This window comes from Polyodon spathula, chromosome 23 (assembly GCF_017654505.1).
Source record: "Polyodon spathula isolate WHYD16114869_AA chromosome 23, ASM1765450v1, whole genome shotgun sequence".
Taxonomy (NCBI): domain Eukaryota; kingdom Metazoa; phylum Chordata; class Actinopteri; order Acipenseriformes; family Polyodontidae; genus Polyodon; species Polyodon spathula.
Window position 1 is genome coordinate 23,635,004 of NC_054556.1, and position 17,301 is coordinate 23,652,304.

General features: G+C 41.7%; 2 protein-coding genes across 5 annotated transcripts; one reads left to right on the forward strand and one right to left on the reverse strand.

Moving 5' to 3' along the window:
• Positions 1–344: 344 nt before the first annotated feature.
• rab5if (RAB5 interacting factor) lies at positions 345–3,255 on the reverse strand. Its single transcript, XM_041224226.1, has 4 exons — positions 2,938–3,255; positions 1,663–1,766; positions 1,422–1,551; positions 345–798 (listed from the first exon to the last, which is right to left on the reverse strand). The coding sequence occupies exons 1-4, from the start codon at positions 3,043–3,045 to the stop codon at positions 757–759; spliced, it is 384 nt and encodes a 127-aa protein (XP_041080160.1). The 5' UTR covers positions 3,046–3,255; the 3' UTR covers positions 345–756.
• A 1,903-nt stretch (positions 3,256–5,158) lies between these two features.
• On the forward strand, positions 5,159–15,789 carry zhx3 (zinc fingers and homeoboxes 3). 4 transcript variants are annotated; one of them, XM_041224830.1, is made up of 5 exons: positions 5,515–5,577; positions 10,096–10,198; positions 10,793–10,832; positions 11,820–14,848; positions 15,170–15,789. In XM_041224830.1, the coding sequence occupies exons 4-5, from the start codon at positions 11,995–11,997 to the stop codon at positions 15,178–15,180; spliced, it is 2,865 nt and encodes a 954-aa protein (XP_041080764.1). In that variant the 5' UTR covers positions 5,515–5,577; positions 10,096–10,198; positions 10,793–10,832; positions 11,820–11,994; the 3' UTR covers positions 15,181–15,789. The 4 variants fall into 4 exon arrangements, with proteins under 4 accessions (XP_041080766.1, XP_041080762.1, XP_041080764.1 ...); XM_041224831.1 differs by lacking the exon at positions 10,793–10,832; XM_041224832.1 differs by lacking the exons at positions 5,515–5,577; positions 10,096–10,198; positions 10,793–10,832 and adding an exon at positions 5,159–5,235.
• Positions 15,790–17,301: the final 1,512 nt, after the last annotated feature.

The following is a 17,301-nucleotide window of genomic DNA, read 5'->3' on the forward strand; positions in this document are numbered from 1 at the left end:
AGGCATACTGTGAGATTTATTGTGAGGAGTGGGGTAAATCCACAAGAGGCTGTAATGGGCTGAAACGTTGTGCTAGATGGTTCAGAGCACTAGAATAGTCCCTGCTGGTTCAGGTTACCATGATAATCATGCATCTGTTTTCAGACTCCGCTTAACACTGCTTAATGTAACGCTGGGTAAGGGAGTGCATGATTAGTGCTAATCAGGGTCTGTGTGCTTTCACTGTGTCGTGTGTTTTACTGCAGAAACACACATGCCATTATGAACCAACCATCAAGTCATGTCACTTATTTCAGCAATGTTATCAAATAAAACACTTTACAAGAAAAAAAAAAGTCAAGACATACAAATCAAAGTTTAATAAGTATTGTTTAAACAAACATTTCAGATATTTTACACAGTCCATTAAAAATGCCTCAGATGACTTTAAAACTATTGGTTTTGATCAGGCTACCATATTGGAAGAAAAAAAATCTAGTTAGTTGAACTGCTGTTGCTTCAAGACATCGCTATTCATCCATGGCTTTTTTTTTTTGGAAAATTGTCAAGAAATATGATGCATAAACTCAGCCTGAGGGTGGTGGTTGTTATCTCTGGAACAGCCCCAATCAGCACTTCCCCCTGCTCCCCTCTGTGGTCCTGTGATACTGGTAAAAAAAAAAAGATGACTTCTGACATTCCAAACTCTACGTTTTCTACATTTTAAATCATTTAAAACGTTCCATTCTTTCCATGATAAAAAGATCTTTGCTATCTTCAGTCATAGTGGAGGGCAGTGTACAGGATTATCCATACAACCTAGTAAAAAAGGAGACAGACACAAATACAAAACTGTTATTGAAATACGAACTATATTTCAGTTGCAGAACCCCTGCTTGGAGTTTCTGTATGCTGGTCACATTCTTCTAGGAGGAGAGATTATTCCACATTTCTACAGATTCATAAATCTAGAAAAAACACACATCAGTAAGAAAATAGTAGACAAAAGCTTTTTCAATATCTCCACCCCTTTCCTATCTCCAGTACAGTGTGGGAAAGAGGATTATTCATGCTGCCGTATTTCCTCCACCACATTCAAAAATAGCCATAAGATTATGTTGAAACGATTGTTAAAAGTTGTATTATACAAGTAATGTATTTTTTAGAAATTGAATTAGGGCAAGAGATATGTTGAATGTAAGCAGGACTACGCTGCCAGGGTATACTTTAGTAAGAGTATCACACCTCTAACGCTGGCTGAGTCCTACTTCAGAGGAGACAGCGTGCACCTTACTGAGCTGCATATGGTTTAGCTCGGTATATTGCTCGCAGACAACTAGGTCAAAACCGACCTGGCTTAGCTTTCGAGATCTTGACACAATTCATCATGGCAAGGCTGCACTGACGAGGCAATTGTGTCTCAACTAAGAAAACACTCATACCAGGAACAATGCAAAGGATGTCATGAAGCCCTCTTTGGTTAGTTCCCACAGTCCTCCATACTCCTCTTCATCTATTTGCTGGAAGCTGCTGAAGTACAGGTACAGGACTCCGGCATTGATTGCACAGAATCTGCAAACACAACAGCAAGCATTAATCCAAATCGCAAAATATATATATACTGCATCACTTTGGTGATGGCTTCAATTTTAGTGCAATTTTAGGGTCGGAGGCAAGACTTACATTGCAATTCCTAAAAACCCTTTCAGCGGTGCGATTCCCCAAACGACTCCCAAAATAATAGCAATGATCTGCCGAATCCAGTATATCACATCTAGAAATTCATCCTGCAAAACAAAAGGAGAAATAAACCGGGGGTTATTTGCTGATCTTAGACAACATGCACAAATGGGATGGAAATAAAACTTCTATTGCCTAGATCTTTGATTATTATTATTTTAAATAAAGAGCTTGCATACACTTAAGAACCTCGGGAGCCTCTATTTACTGGCAGCGTATGTTAGGGTTGTAACAATTAATAGATATCGTATTGCAATAGGGACTACAACACAGCTCATTGTAGTTCACCAAGTGGTTCTTGAATAAAGTGTGTTTTATACTTGGTATGAATACACTCTCTCTCTAACCCATTTCATTTTTGCCTTTTAACAAAAGTCATTAAATTATTATTTAATCTTATTAAGCATTATAAATGTAGTCCATCAGGATCACATGTATCATGATATGTATCATATCTTTACATGCATATAGTGATACCTATCATATGGTGATATCACACACCCATACTGTATGTAGATGTTCTGTACAGCACACTAATCCATAATCTCCAGTACTGGTTAATGACACAAGCACAGGTAGGCTATGCCTCCCGAATCCCCGGTTTACCCAATCGTGCCATGCAGGTCTCCTCCTAACAAGAACAGATTACAGTATGGTACTATACTATCTAAACATGCAATACACATATTTCCAAAGTTGCTCTGTCCAGGATTTACAGAACCGTCGTCTCGTATTCCTGACATAAATAAAAGTATCAAAGTGCACAGGCTGTTCTTTATCTTTGTTGAAACTCCAGGTTTGTACTTTTATCTACAGTGAATACCAAGACTGTAAAACTACAGCAGTGTAAAGCCAAGGCAACATGCTGACTTTCAAATCAGCGTCAAACGCTGTGGACAACGATCTCAAATGAACCTGATGGAAGCGATCGCCCTTGTCCCAACCTTTAAGGCGATGATTTCAGGTTTGAGAAACCGTACACATTGGACGATCGACAAATCTAACCTTAGCGGGTTTGCATTAACGTAGCATCCTGCCTCAGTCCCAGTTCACTAAATTGGTCGCGTCCCACTATGGTGTCGCATCAGTAGTCGCAAAACTGTAGTCTTGACTTAATACGTGCGGCACACAGGCCCTGGCCCCTTATAACACAATGGTACCCCTCGACAACACCAGCCCGAGTTATACTTTTTTTTTTAAAACGATGAAAACACAGACCTTGTCTTCCCACGTGGCGTTCCTGATAAAAGCTTTGCTCCATGGGGATACCTTCAACCCCCCATTGGCGACATGCGAGTCTTCTTTCCTTTTAGCACTATTCGTCATTCTCCGGGTCAGCTACAGAATGAGGCGCGGGGGGGACTTTGATCGGTGCCGCCGACCTACGTTTTTAATAACAACTTCGTTTTTTTTTTTTTTACAGCACATAAATAAAAAGAATAAACGTGAGTGTCACAGTCGCTCGCTCTGATTGCAAATTGATTCAACCCAAACCGTGCTGACGCTACACAACGTTACTCTCCGCAGGGTCACTGCGCAGGCGTGTTGGGCAAATGTTAGTGAGCCAATCAGAAGAGGAAACGCGAGAGTCAAGCGGACGGGGGAAGATGTTGAGACTTTTATTTGAATTAAATCCATTTTAAAACTAACTTGTTAGTGTTATTATGGTCATTGTAATTACACTATTTCTGCATTGGTATTCATGGGTTCCAGTTCGTAGACGTTCTCTTATTTGTGGGAAAGCTGTCACTTGTTCAAATTAGATGTTTTGAACTGTAACTTTGTATTGCCCTGTAGCACGTGTAAAGTCGCCTTATTCTGCCAAATAAACTAATACGTATGAGTCTATACACTAAATGCGTGGGACAATCTAAAAATAGCATTTATATTTTCATGTTAGTGTACATTTGTTCGGGTTACTATGCTTAGTTACCATGTATTCCCTGTTAAGTACGTTAGATTTTTTTAAATGCTTTACATATCTGTGGTTTACCCTGTGCTTTGCTTTGCGCAACACTTTACTCTGCTTTAAATTTTAAAAAGAAGAGAATGAAGAAATGTGCCTACAGTAGAACACCGAATGAAATAAATAAAATGCCATTCTGTAATACTACGTCGATACTTTGTTTAACCACTAGATGGAGCATCGATGTTTTTTTCATGTTGTCAGTTCTCTTCTCAGAACACAGAGCTTGTACCCAAGACGCTGTTAGAAAAACGCATTAGACATACAAAGTTGAGTTAAACAGTAAACAAATAACGCTTTTTATGTTATTTAAGGGAACAATGTTAAAGTACAAGTGGATTGAGTACAATACAAACGGTGTTGGAGATCGCTCCTGTTCACAGATTCATTTACGATACATATATATTCAATTAAATTAATCATACACATGTAACTCTGGAAACGCACTGTAGTTTTATTTTGTTTAGCTCGAAGTACAATCAAGCTAAAATCTGCATTTGGTCATAAATAGACCCATATATATATATATATATAATATATATATATATATATATATATATTATATAATATATATATATATATTATATATATATATCCCTGATCGTTAGATCGAACGACTCATTAATATATTTTCTTGGAACCACAGTCAGGGTCGAGCGTCATAGGGAATTCCCAGAGGGAGAGAGGTCTTTCTAAGGGTTTCCTATTTCCTCAGGAACCCGGAGTGTTTTTTTTTTCAGTTTTAATTCCAAATGATATGAACATTGACAAACTACATTTTGATTGATGTTAGTTTCAATATATTGTTATAGCAAAGGGACCAGTAGTGGTTAAAATGAACGTAAAAGGTGCAGTAGGTTTTATTTGAATGGGACCCAGCGATTGCAATGTGCAGCGACGATAACCCGTTAGGCAGAGCGGATGGGAGTTGATTCTGGCAAGTTTAATAACAACAGCCCAAAAATAAAATAAATAAATACAATCCGAAACAAAGTCGTTTGTTCTGAGCCCCAGTCAAATCCAAATCAGAAGGGGGAGGGGGTAGAGCTGAGAAGAGAATTGTCTTCTTTAACTCATTTCACACGTCTTACAACGTCAGACCACACAAAACTGCCGAGCAAGTCGCTGTGACGAATTCACCTTTCGACGATTGAAGTCAACGGTTGTGCACTGGAATATGCAGTACCATAGTGCTGCATTATATTGCATATACGGTAATAATCACAACAAGATTGCTTTACAAGCATATCGTGTGCTGCCGGGCTATCCAAGTGATAGCAGCATATCATCATACAATAAACAGCACACAGTTTAAACTAGAAAGCTATGCATTGTTTTGCATAGCATCACATTCATATATTATATCACTGTGCAAAAATATTTAGAAAACTTTAGTTTTTCTCTAAACTTTGATTTTTTTTTTTTTTTTTTTTTTTTTTTTCTCTCTCTGGGGGGGGGGGGGGGAGCACAGTGTTGACCGAGTAACGCAAGTCTCTCAGCGCTAAGTGGGTTTTTGCTGGTGGTGACGCTGCGAGATCGCGTGTTCCTGGGTACGTCGTATTTTCTTATCCCTTGTTCTCTACCTCTGCTCGGATCCATTCGCAATTAAACTATATCGACTCCATTCCCACGACGACATTTTGAAAGCTGTAGCTTTCCGTGGGCGTGTTGTTGAAGGGGCGGACTTGTCCAACAGCCTGCGCAGGTTGGTGGGGGGGGGGGGGGGGGAAGGGAACCCTCCCTTCATGACCGACGTCTGGCTGCAGCCGAGATCCCCCCCCCACCGGGTGGTTGAATGACTATTAATTTATTTATTTATTTATTTATTTATCTATCTATCTATTTTCATTTCCATTTTTCATGAAATTGGTTCCACCCGCAGCAGTTGCAAGGTAAGCTTGTTTCAATCTGTTGTTTTAGTCCACATTCTGTGTAAACCGTACCAGTTTTTTTTTTTTAACCCCTTCAGAGTTGCAGTGTTGTGCTTGTATTTACCTGCGCTGCAGTTTAACTAAACTCGCCGCCAGCAGTACTGATTAAAATGGCGACAAAATGTGGGGGGCGACGAGTTTGGATTCCACCCCCCCCCTCCTCTTTACAATCCCCCTTCACTGTCTATCTGAATAAATAACCGATTTACCAGTATGTGCAAGTGTGTTTAATTAAACAACAAAGTAGAATAATTATGAGACGTTGTTCTCGTTATGAAGTCGTAATGTTAAGTTGTATGAGTAAGCTAGAACGTATACACTGTTATTTTCGCTGTGATTTATTTATTTGTTTATTTTTTTTATAAACGAGCCGTTAACAACAACAAAAAATGTACACAGATGTCTATGAGTGTATGACTAATATGATGTTCTGAGTTGTGGTCAAAAAACTATTACTGGTATGTGTTGCGTGTGTGTGTAACTTATTATGTTTTGGAGTTTTGTAATGTTTATTTCACTTGTGTTATTTGATTCCATGACTGAGATTCGATTTTATTTTGTCCTGCAGTTAAAAAAAAAAAAAAAAACGTGTTTATAATTGAATTCGTAATGTATTTGTAAACAGTATATATTTACGTCGTGTTTGTTTATATTTGTAGTTTTTAATCTAATATCAATTGATTAAAATACGGTAACAGTGAAGGTGATTTGAAAGAACAACTGTTACTAATATATAATATAAGGAGTTTGAAACTACTGTCAAAACTCTATACAGTGGAATTCCACAACGTAATACAAACATTTGGTAATGGCGTTTTTTGTGTCAATAAAAAAAAAAAAAACCGTTAGATACTGTAATGTAACTTTCCCTTTTAACGTAATAAGACTAAACACTAAGGGCTGGTTTCACAGACTGATTAGCACAAATATTGGACCTCTTAATGTTAATTTAGGTAGGCCACTGTTAAGATATTCGGAGTTGTGAAACCAGCCCTAAGACTTGGCATTACCTCCTGTAAGATTTCAGTTTAAAGTTACATCCCACTTCTGTGGTGTATTATAAACGATAGAGTTGGGATTTTGAAAGGTTACGAAATAAGAATTGCACTAATTGAAATATATTGTACAAATGCATACAGTATTTCTGAATTTCTATAGAATTTTTGCTAGACACTCTGCTTCACTGTGCTCTGTTTTAAACATGAGGCCTAACAGACTCACATTTCTGGGCTTTAACCACTAGCCCACATTGCCTCCCAGCTCATCTGTTGACTCTAACCTCTATCCCACACTGTCTCCCAGTCCTGCAGCTCTAACCTCAAGGTTCCACACCACCCCCTAGTCCCTCAGCTCTAACCTTTATGCCACACTGTCTCCCAGTCCCTTAACTCTTACCACTAGGCCACGCTGCTTCCCAGTCCCTCAGCTCAAAAAGGCAACACTTCCCTCTAACCTCCAGGTCACACAGACAATAGCTGTATACCACTATTCAGTCTTGAGCCTGTAATTCAGTGTCACCTAGTCCTAATTTTGAAGTAAAAGTAAATTTGACTTTTAAATACAATGTTAATAATCAACATTGTTGGCAGATTTTCTACATTGAACAGAATGCCCATTGCTGCTTATTTTCATTTACAGTAAACTCTCAATTAATGGTAATGTTCTTAATGATTGACTTTGCTTTGTAACATTCTTAACACAATGTTTAAATTATTATCCAACTCCAAATTTTGCAAAACACTGGTGCAATACCTCCTGTTTTTATCATCAGCGGACTACCAACTGTGGAGTTTGGCAAATAAACAGCGTATTTGAGGGCCTCTAGAAACTTGTTTGAGCGGGTAAATGCCTCCTACCCCCCATCCCCAAGAGTGCTAGAAGATCACACTCCTACAGTACTTGCTAATAAATAAGGAATGGGGGACTTTAAGAAAACAGCCCTAACTGTACAGTGTGGTTTACTCACACTGTTGCTGTTATGGCATAATCAAGGACCAGCTTAGTAAAGGTGCACCTGCTTGGGGCGGCAGGAAAGGAGTTTGTTAAGACCTAGTGTATACTGAGAGGTTGGAGGATAGTTACAGAGATTGAAATGCTGCAGATGTGTTAGCCTGGCTTGTCTTCAGAGTTACAAGAATGCATCATTGCTTTTAAGAAATAATATATATATATATATATATATATTATATATATATATATATATATATATATATATATATATATATATATATATATATATATATATATAAATAAATAACATGTTAAGGTTATTTTTTAATCATTCAACTGTATATTATGCAATGCCTGCATAGCGCCATTTTTGATGTGCTGTCATTGTATTTGATTACAGAACCCACACTTATCAATATTGAAATGAAAGAACTGGCTCTACCATGCTAGACAGGCAGTCACTGTGTTTATCTTCACACCCTTTAAAACACTGTGTCCATTTTCATGAAGAATTTCTTCTTTAAAGCGTCTTAACATCAGTATTTTCTTTGTTAAAGACGTCAGTAACGTAGCATGGCGGTAAATGCTTTGTCGGTGTGGCCAGGGCACTTCTCTGCTTCACCGCCAGGAAAACTATAGTTCCATCATTTTGCATTGTTTCATGCTTTTAGCCTTAATTGATTGATCTCATTAATAAACAATTGCATGGCTGACACAGCCTTGGTTTTTTCTACGGTCGATGGGACTGAGTTTGTACAGGAACTGCGTTGACTGGACTGGTGTTTAGCGTGGTTTGCTGTATTAATTAGCTTTCCGAAGTCTAAGTGATGGCGCAGTATTTATTTCCAAACAAGGTGATCTCACCAAAAAGGCAGGGCTGTCGTGAACATCAGCCCCTGGGAGACCCATGAAACATTGTACAGGATAATTAACTCCAAACAGATCTACAGTTCAGAACCTGGGATTGATGGGTCCTTTTTTTACTGTAATAGCGTGTTTCAATTGAACCCGTAATTAGCTTTGTAATGCCCAAGCATTGTTGAAATGAGAAAATCTACTTTATGTAACCGTTTCATGGGGGAAAAAAAAACACACTCCCCCCCCCCCCCCCCCCCCCCCCCCCCCACCAATCTAGCAACACATAATGTACAGCAGATGAAAAATTTAGACTCGTGAGGCTGGATTTCAAAAATAATAATCTAGAAGGGTGAATAAGCACGTTATCATATGTGAAGCAGAAATGGGCATTACAGGCTTAACAGGGGTTGCCATAGCAACTTTAGCACATCAGTGCCCTTGTAGGCACCTCCCCCCCCCCCCCCCCAGTGGACTGACCCTTACATAGGCTAGGATATTGATGAACCATCAATACATTGGGTGTACTGTACACCAATCTCTGCCCTCTTGCAAAGGTGCATAGTGCCATTTGCTTCACAATGTGAGTTTACAAAAATGCCATGTGGTATAGAAACATCAGTGATTACTTGTGCTATACAGTAGAAGCAGAAGAAATGCTTCTGGTTGTCTCTTGTTACTGTTTATTAGGATGAAAATGAAATACTAGTAGTGGCTCAACGTGTAGACATCGCTAATAGTGCTATGACTAAGTAGCATGATTCCTCCCCTGCAGAACCATGTGGTGCACTGGACCCCCACTCCCGTGAGTCATGTGACCCTGGAATCTTGGCAGGCCAGTGCCCTCTCATGCGGAACGGAGCCCAGCCTTGCAAGCGAGGCTGCACTCGGAACATTCTGTTCTCTCTGCTGGCTCACAGTCCACCTCCCTTGCTGTTAACCCTGTACAGCGCTTAAGCGAGGTGCCATTTTGTTTTCTGGAATCGCCTAGTCTGCATTTTGATGCACGCTCAAGTCTTTACTGCAAGTCATTTCTTTTGTACTACAGCAAAAAAAGCTCATAAAATCCTGTACAACACACTGAAATGGAGTTGTTTTTAATGAACTTGGAGGTTCATGGAGGTGTGGAATTTACTGGATTTTAGCCACTCTGGTTAGTGCCACCCCAGTCTTGCTTTTTAAAATTCCTCGCTCTCCTCTCAAGGCTGCCTAACAACATGCTGGGGGGGTGGTGATTTTGTGCCAACAATATTCTGCGGAGGTCTCTCACCTAGGTTAGTTTCTTTAATCAAAAGTGGTACAGCCACAGCCAACCTCTTGTATAAATACTCCAGTAATGTCGTAATGGCCTATAATTGTTGATGATCACATTTTCCATGGTGGTGTGTTTTAAACAAATGACCTGGAAATCCATATACACCCTGGAGGGTGTCCAAAGCAGACCTGCGGTCAATTATAATTACGCTTACAGCAGAGTTTGATGAAATTGCAATTACAAATGCATTGCTATTTTGTTTAATTACAATTATGCTGCAGTAATTCCAATTCCAATTACACTAGAAATAACATAAACAACTCCACAAATGAACATGTGTGTTTAGTCCTAATAACCAAGCAATAATCACAGGTACAATTACAGAAGCATACTATGTAACTTTCTTTTTTTTTAAACAGATGGGGTCACCACAAATGGATGAAAATAGAAGAATAACGATAGGCTGAGTTTGAACTGTAATGGATTCAATTATGTGGTATGATTACAACCACAATTACACAGGTGTGCCAAGGCTCAACTTCAATTGCAATGTAGTTGCATTCAATTCTGAATTGCACAATTCCAATTGGAATTGAACCCCAGGTCTGCTCCAAAGTGGTCTTGCCTTCACAGAGCAGCGGTAGCTCCAGCCCCGATCCTCGCCCCGTCCCTTAGAGGGTTAACAGCTCTCAGGCTAAACGTACTGTGACCTTTCTGCTGGCAGAATGAATGTGTTTGAATACAGTGAACTGGGATTAGGAAGTAAGATGGCGCTGACCTACATTTTACTGGGAAACAGCTGAGAGGCAGCACTAAAAAGGCACTTGTGTTTGTGAAGGGAATGTGTGTTTTTTGCATGGGTGTGCGCGCAGTGAATTATTATTATTATTATTATTATTTATTATTATTATTATTATTATTATTATTATTATTTCTTAGCAGATTTCCTTACCCAGGGCGACTTCCAGCTGTAAACAAAAAATACATATCAATAATTGCAGTACAAGTATATTCTGTAGATCTTGGTGGGCTCATACTGTATGTGGGGGTAGAATGTTGAGTCAGCTAATTGTATATTCCATTTTTCTATTTTTATTTCTTGACCTACTGCTGAAGGAGTTAAAGTAGCTGATCCTCCACGCGACACAGCAGATCAGTTAAGTGCCCGGTCTTGGGAATGCCAGTATAGTTTTTTTTTTTTTTTTTTGTATGACTTTCTTTGGAAGACAAACTACGTTGCACAATAGTTCTAGTCAGCTTGTCTTTCTGCAGATTTACTCAGTCGTGAAAAAGTTTCTTTTTTTTTTTTTTATAGCATTTATTACACACTTTGTAATGTATAGTGTTTCTGCTAGCCAGGACATGTCTATTTAATTTGCCTTAAGAACATTTTTAAAGCTTTGAAAATGTTGTGGTATGCAGTACACAATGTATTACCACTCAATATGCAAATGCATGGAAATACTGAGTAAAGCCCTATTGAGTTATTTTAAGATTTGCTTTTTCCATGAAACTGTTCTAGAATAACGTACAACAGGCTTTTACAACTGTGTGAACAGGGCCCATAATTCCGAAACATGCTGTAAAATGTGTTAGTGAACAAAGAATGTCAAATGTATTCCTTTTGTTGAAACACAATTTCAAAACGCAGAGATACACTTTGAAATATCTGGCAGTAAATTTAGTTTTATTTTTGTATTTTTAGTTAGTGTTCAAGGTTTCTTTATTAGAAGCAGATATAGGTGGATAGATCTCTTTTAACATTACCAAAAACAACGTTCAGGGACCTGATGCTGGCAATCAGAGTGCCTCTGTCAGTTAGTCTCCCAGAGGGGAGAGGGTGGCATGAGATCAGCTTAGCCACAGCTTAATGGAGAGAGACCGGCCAGCACCGAGCCTGCATTTCTTCCAGCCTCTTGCATCACCCAATATATGTGTGTATATATATATATGTGTGTGTGTGTGTGTGTATATGTATATATATATATATATATATATATATACATACATATACATACACACACACTGTGGCGCCGATCATGTCAAGCCTGTAGTAACCTTCAGAAGATGAAATAATTTTTAGTAGTTTTAAAGATAGATTGTTTCTGATATTAATATTTTCCACTGCTTTGTTTTTTTACAGGTAGGTAATCGCAGTCATCCTCTTGCCTTTTCTAACCTAGCAGATGAGGTCCGGGAGGTCATGAGCCAGCGTTCAGCCTGCTGTAGGGCGTGCCCAAGGCACTGAGAAACCAGACCCTGCCCCGCTTGCTTGTAACGCACTGCTGTGCAGCACTGTCCTTGTATCAGCAGCAGCCATGGCGAGCAAAAGGAAATCCACCACGCCATGCATGATTCCACTCAAAACCATGAACCTGCACGAGGACCAAGAGGCAGATGCTGAGGAACCGAAAAGCAGACCCCGGTCTGCACTGGACCTCTTCCTTCCTGGAGACGAGGGGGGCCTGGACACCCAGGATGGCGGTGAGTCATCTGGAGAGGGGAGCGAACTGCACAGAGGAGAGGGCACCTTCACATGCCAGCCCTGTTACTTTGACTCCCAAGATCTCAATCTCTTCCTGGATCACATGTACTCCCAGCACCCTGACTTCCGAGCAGAGCCCAGCTTCTCGTGTCTGGATTGCAGATTGTCTACCAAGAGCTATGAAAGCCTGGCCTTGCACAATGCCCGGGTGCACTCCAACCTGGGAGCAAGGGGCGGTTTCTCAGAAGGGATGGCCTGGCAGGTGGGCAGGAAAGTCGGGCGGACGGTTGTGGAGCAGAGCCTGGTAACAACTGACGGCTTGGAGGGAGGGAGGGAGTCGGAGATATCGATCACTAAGACTCCAATCATGAAGATGCTAAAAGGGAAGTCAGAATCTAAGAGGATCTTGGTATCCCATTCAGGAGATGAGCCTGATGCCAGCAGCCGCAGCAGTGAACCTGAGAAGAAGGAAATTGTGGTAACAACAGCAGCGACAACGGTTGTTCCTAATGGAGCTGCCTCTAAGGTTTCCCATCCAACAATGGTGCACATAGTCAACAGTTCAAGTACAATACCAGTCTTGAAGACAGCCATCACACAAGTAGTATCTGTTCTCCAGAACCGGAGCCTTCAGCAGCAGGCACCTACGGTGCCAAAGTCTTCAAGTCACCTCCCCAAAGTTATGATCCCACTGAGTAGCATTCCTACTTACAACGCCGCAATGGATACCAACTGTTTCCTCAAGACCTCCTTCAGTAAGTTTTCCTACCCCACAAAGGCCGAGCTTTGCTACTTGACTGTGGTCACCAAGTACCGAGAGGAGCAAATCAAGATCTGGTTCACAGCCCAGAGGCTTAAGCAAGGCATCAGCTGGTCACCAGAGGAAATCGAGGATGCCCGCAGGAAGATGTTCAGCACCATCATTCAGTCGCCCCCCCGACAGTCCCAGCAGCAGCAGCAGACCATCACTGTTTTGCCCGCTTCTCTGGGCTCCAATGGCATGCACCACATCCTCCAGGGCAGCTTGCTGGGGCAAACAGGGGTGATTGTCACTCAGCCTGTGATGGCAAATGGCATCCAGGTCAGCAGATCTCCCATGGCCCTGGCCGTCACCCCAAAGCCTCAGGTGGCGACCAGACCTCAAATGGCAGTCAGGCCTACTGCCGCCCTTGTGGCTGATAAAGGAGCAGCCATGATTGTTAGTACCCCCAGCAGCAGCAGCAGCAGCATCAACAGCAGCGGTAGCAGCAGCAGCATCAAAGTGGTGGGATCATTGCCTCCCGTTGTGAATGTCACCCCCAGCACCCGTACCCTCCCCAGCAGCATTCTGGACCCCAGCTTCTACAAGAACAAGAAATCACAGGAGCAGCTGACAGCCCTCAAGCAGAGCTTCTTCCGCAACCAGTTCCCCCAGCAGGAAGAGGTGGAGCGGCTCACCAGAATCACAGGGCTGTCCACCCGCGAGGTGCGCAAGTGGTTCAGTGACCGACGCTACCATTACCGGAATCTGAAGGGCACACGTTCCTTCATGGGGAGTGTGATCAGCGGGGGTGTTGGAGGAGCCTCCCTACTAGACAGTGTGGATAGCTCACCCTCTTTAGCAAGCCACTCTCCTTCTCAGCAGCATCACCACAACACCCACCACCACCAGAAGCAGCAGCAGCAAGCACCATCCACTCCTTCCCGACGGGCAACCTGGCACCAGACCCCAGATTTTACAGCCATCCGCTACAAGGAACGGGACCCGCAGCAGGTGCGTGCCCTGGAAGCCAGCTTCATTGCAAACCATGAACCCTCTGGGGATGAAGTGGACAGGCTACGTGTCGAGACTAAGATGACCCGCCGGGAGATCGATGGCTGGTTCTCAGAGCGCCGGAAGAAAGCTGCTGCTGATAAGGAGAAGCAAGAGAAGGAGGAGGATGAGGACTACGGAGAGGAGGAGTTCTCGGGAGAAAAGGCAAGAGCTCAGAGACGAGAGGGAGATGACTGGCAGAAGGAGTCGTCTGCAACCGAGCTCAAGGTCAGCCCCATCAAGATCAACCTAAAGATGCTGAAGGTGACAGAGTCCGTCAACGGCAAGCATGGCCCTCACAACACGGAGGTAAGCCCACCTGCACAAACAGAGAGCCCCAAGGTATCCCCAGGCATGTCTTCCCGCAGTAAGAAGACCCCAGAGCAGCTCCATGTACTCAAGCAGCTGTTTGCCCGCACACAGTGGCCCTCCAATGTCCAGTATGACCAGCTATCTTCCCAGACCAGCCTCCTTCGGTCGGAGGTGGTTCGCTGGTTTGGGGACAGTCGCTATGTCTTCAAGAATGGGCAACTGAGGTGGTTAGAAGAGTATCAGCGACTAACTGATGAGCAGGAGAAGGGGGACATAGGAGTGCTGGAGGACCACCAGACCATCCCTAAGACACTGCAGGAGAAGGAGCTAGTGGAAACGAGCAGGCTTAAAGAAGAGGTCCAGGGATGGTCCTCCAAGCACACTACTGAAGAGGGGGAAACCAAAGGAAGTGTCGAGGAGACTGCAGATGGAAAGGGGGTCCAGAAGCTGAGGGATGTGGACGAGAGGTCAGAGAACTCTGAGAACAGTGGAGGTGGCTGTGAGTCGGAGATCTCAAAGGAAGACAGAACATCACAGGAACCTGAACTGTCATATTCTCTGAACTCGGCTGCAATCAAGTTAGGTAAGCTGTAAGCTAAAGGCTTTTTATTTTTTTATACAGTGTGATAATATATAGTGTTAGCCCTGCAAGGTATGTACTGGAAGGACTGATCTGTTGGTTAAATGATACTTTTGAGCAAGATCCCACTAGCATTTTACATATTTATTGCTTTTATCCCAAACGCAGTTTATAAAGCAGTCTCTTTGGAAACCAACCATTACCATGGCAACCATGAGCCAGTAAAGCTTCAGTTGTGTGTGTTTATTCAGCTTGCCCACCTTGTCGCTATACTGTATTACACTGTTATGTGTCCTTATATTGAAGTGTGTTTTGTGTTTACAGAAGCAGACTGACAATCAGGTACACAGAGTGGTGGTTTAACAACAATAAGACTGGGATTGTAGGACTGGACTGCATGTGACCGCTATGGAATTGGAGAGAGAACTGGACTGTGCCTTAGGAGGGGCACTGTAAGCCCCCAGCAGTGCCAGAGGGACCAGGACAGGGCGCCAACTAGGCCGGCAGAATGAACCAGATTGCTGCCTGTTCATTTAGTCAGGGTGAGAGGGACAGGCATTCCCTGACTGCATCTGGAGATAAATAAAAAGGAACAAAACTGTTGTAAGGTTAATCAAGCCTGTCTTAAAAGAAAAGATAAACATCTTTCCGCAGAATTTGCAAAATGTGGATTGACTGACCGACCGTTTTATTTAGTTTTTGGTTTTTTTTAATGTTTTTTAATGATGGGGTGAGGGGAGTTATGCATTGATCACTTTTAAATGTATCACACAGAGGATTTCAAGAAAGTGGACTGGGAGATTTGATTTCCCAGATCTGACGTAACATTGGATTTTGGCAATCATTTTGACCATTTTTACATTTTACTAATCCTCATCTTAATAACAAAAGACGAAGAAACTGTTTCCAATAGAGACGTGGAAAATAAACAGAGGTACATACCATGGGCTCTGGTGGTTGTGTTTTGATTCTATATCAGTGCCTCCCTATGGGATGTAAGTGTAACTCCTTTGAAAATAATTAGAAACGTCTGCAGACGTTTAAGTACACCCACCCCTCGTTATATATTGCCCCCACGCTATACTGCGGATTCAGATATATCTTGGTCCTGGATTGGGCTCTCCATTTTTACTGTCTAACTGCATATGCCTACACTGCAATATACATAGGCACTTAGAATTACTGTTTATTTCGTACTGCAATATACAAAGCATTAATATTGTACTGCTATCATATACGCGTGCATTGCACAATAACACAAATCAAATTAAATTCTTACTTGCTGAAACGGTTTTTATTAGCCAATGAGATGCTCACGTGTGGCAGCAATGCACTAGCAAAAGCTACAAGACAGTGACGTCAGCTCTCTAGCAACAAGCCTCCTATGTTGGGAATGGATTATTTCAGTGCAGCGGGTTTGTGCATTTGAGAAAGGAGTGGAAGACTCTCTAAAGTAATTGGAGACTGATGTTGATGAGAAGCAGTTACCGAATTAAAACGTTGTGCTGCTTTTTATACGAAAAATGAAAAGTAGGTTTCATAGAGGATTTATACTGCACCCTGATGCCCCCGATAAAACGAGGGAGTGGTTGTACAGTATTTATTTGTTAACCTATTTGTTTTTCTATGGGTCTCTCGATATATAGGAGATTTATATTGGACCCTGACATCTGTGAAATATTGAATGGGTGGTGTATAAAGTTGTGTATTCGTTTACATTGTGAGCAGAAGTTCACTGAAATGTGGCCTGTTTCTGCTGTCTGTCATATTTTCAATACACTAGATAAGCTGATTATTGTTTTCATGAGAACTAATGCCACTGTCAGGTTTTTTTTGTGTGTGTGTTTGTTTTACATCTTTAAGTAAACTGATCTGTGTGCTGTAAAATTAAGAAATAAATAGGCCTACTGTTTTAACTCCAATAAATCCACGAAAGACGCAGAGTTCTGTTGCTTCCCCGGGCCCGAACCAGGCTTGTGATGTTAAAGTGGAGTTTCCTGACTGTTCTGGAAGAGGAGGCTTTCATTTTACTTCATGTAAGTGAACGGCTGTTCAGTGGCACAGGTGAGATTTCTCAGCCTTCTTTCCAATCCACATGCCTGAAGCCTGTCTAGACAGGACCACCCTCGTAGGGGTAGACAGCAAGATGTTTGTCTCTTATCTAATGCTGTAACTATTTTTAATATGACCCAGAGGTTACAGGAGGAGGTTCAGTATGAAAATATGCTAGTTTTAGATACCGGTTAACTTGCAATTGCATCAAAAAGGGCAACGTTTACCCAAGTTTCACCCTTTACTGCAAAACAATTATAGCAACATAATTTGGTTTTAGATGTAACCAAGTACCAAGATGTGTCTATGCCTGCTAGCAAATAATATTTGTGTTTGCAACACATCATGTCAAGATCAGTTGCTTGACATGATGTGTTGCACAAGACTGCAGGCACCACATGTCA

Coding starts and splice junctions, on each gene's coding strand:
- rab5if (XM_041224226.1), bottom strand. CDS start 3,045: ATGACGAATAGTGCTAAAAGGAAAGAAGACTCGCATGTCGCCAATGGG. Junction 1,552..1,662: donor GGGTTTTTAGGAATTGCAAT/GTAAGTCTTGCC, acceptor TTGTGTTTGCAG/ATTCTGTGCAATCAATGCCG. Junction 799..1,421: donor CATCCTTTGCATTGTTCCTG/GTATGAGTGTTT, acceptor CTTTTTTACTAG/GTTGTATGGATAATCCTGTA.
- zhx3 (XM_041224832.1), top strand. CDS start 11,995: ATGGCGAGCAAAAGGAAATCCACCACGCCATGCATGATTCCACTCAAA.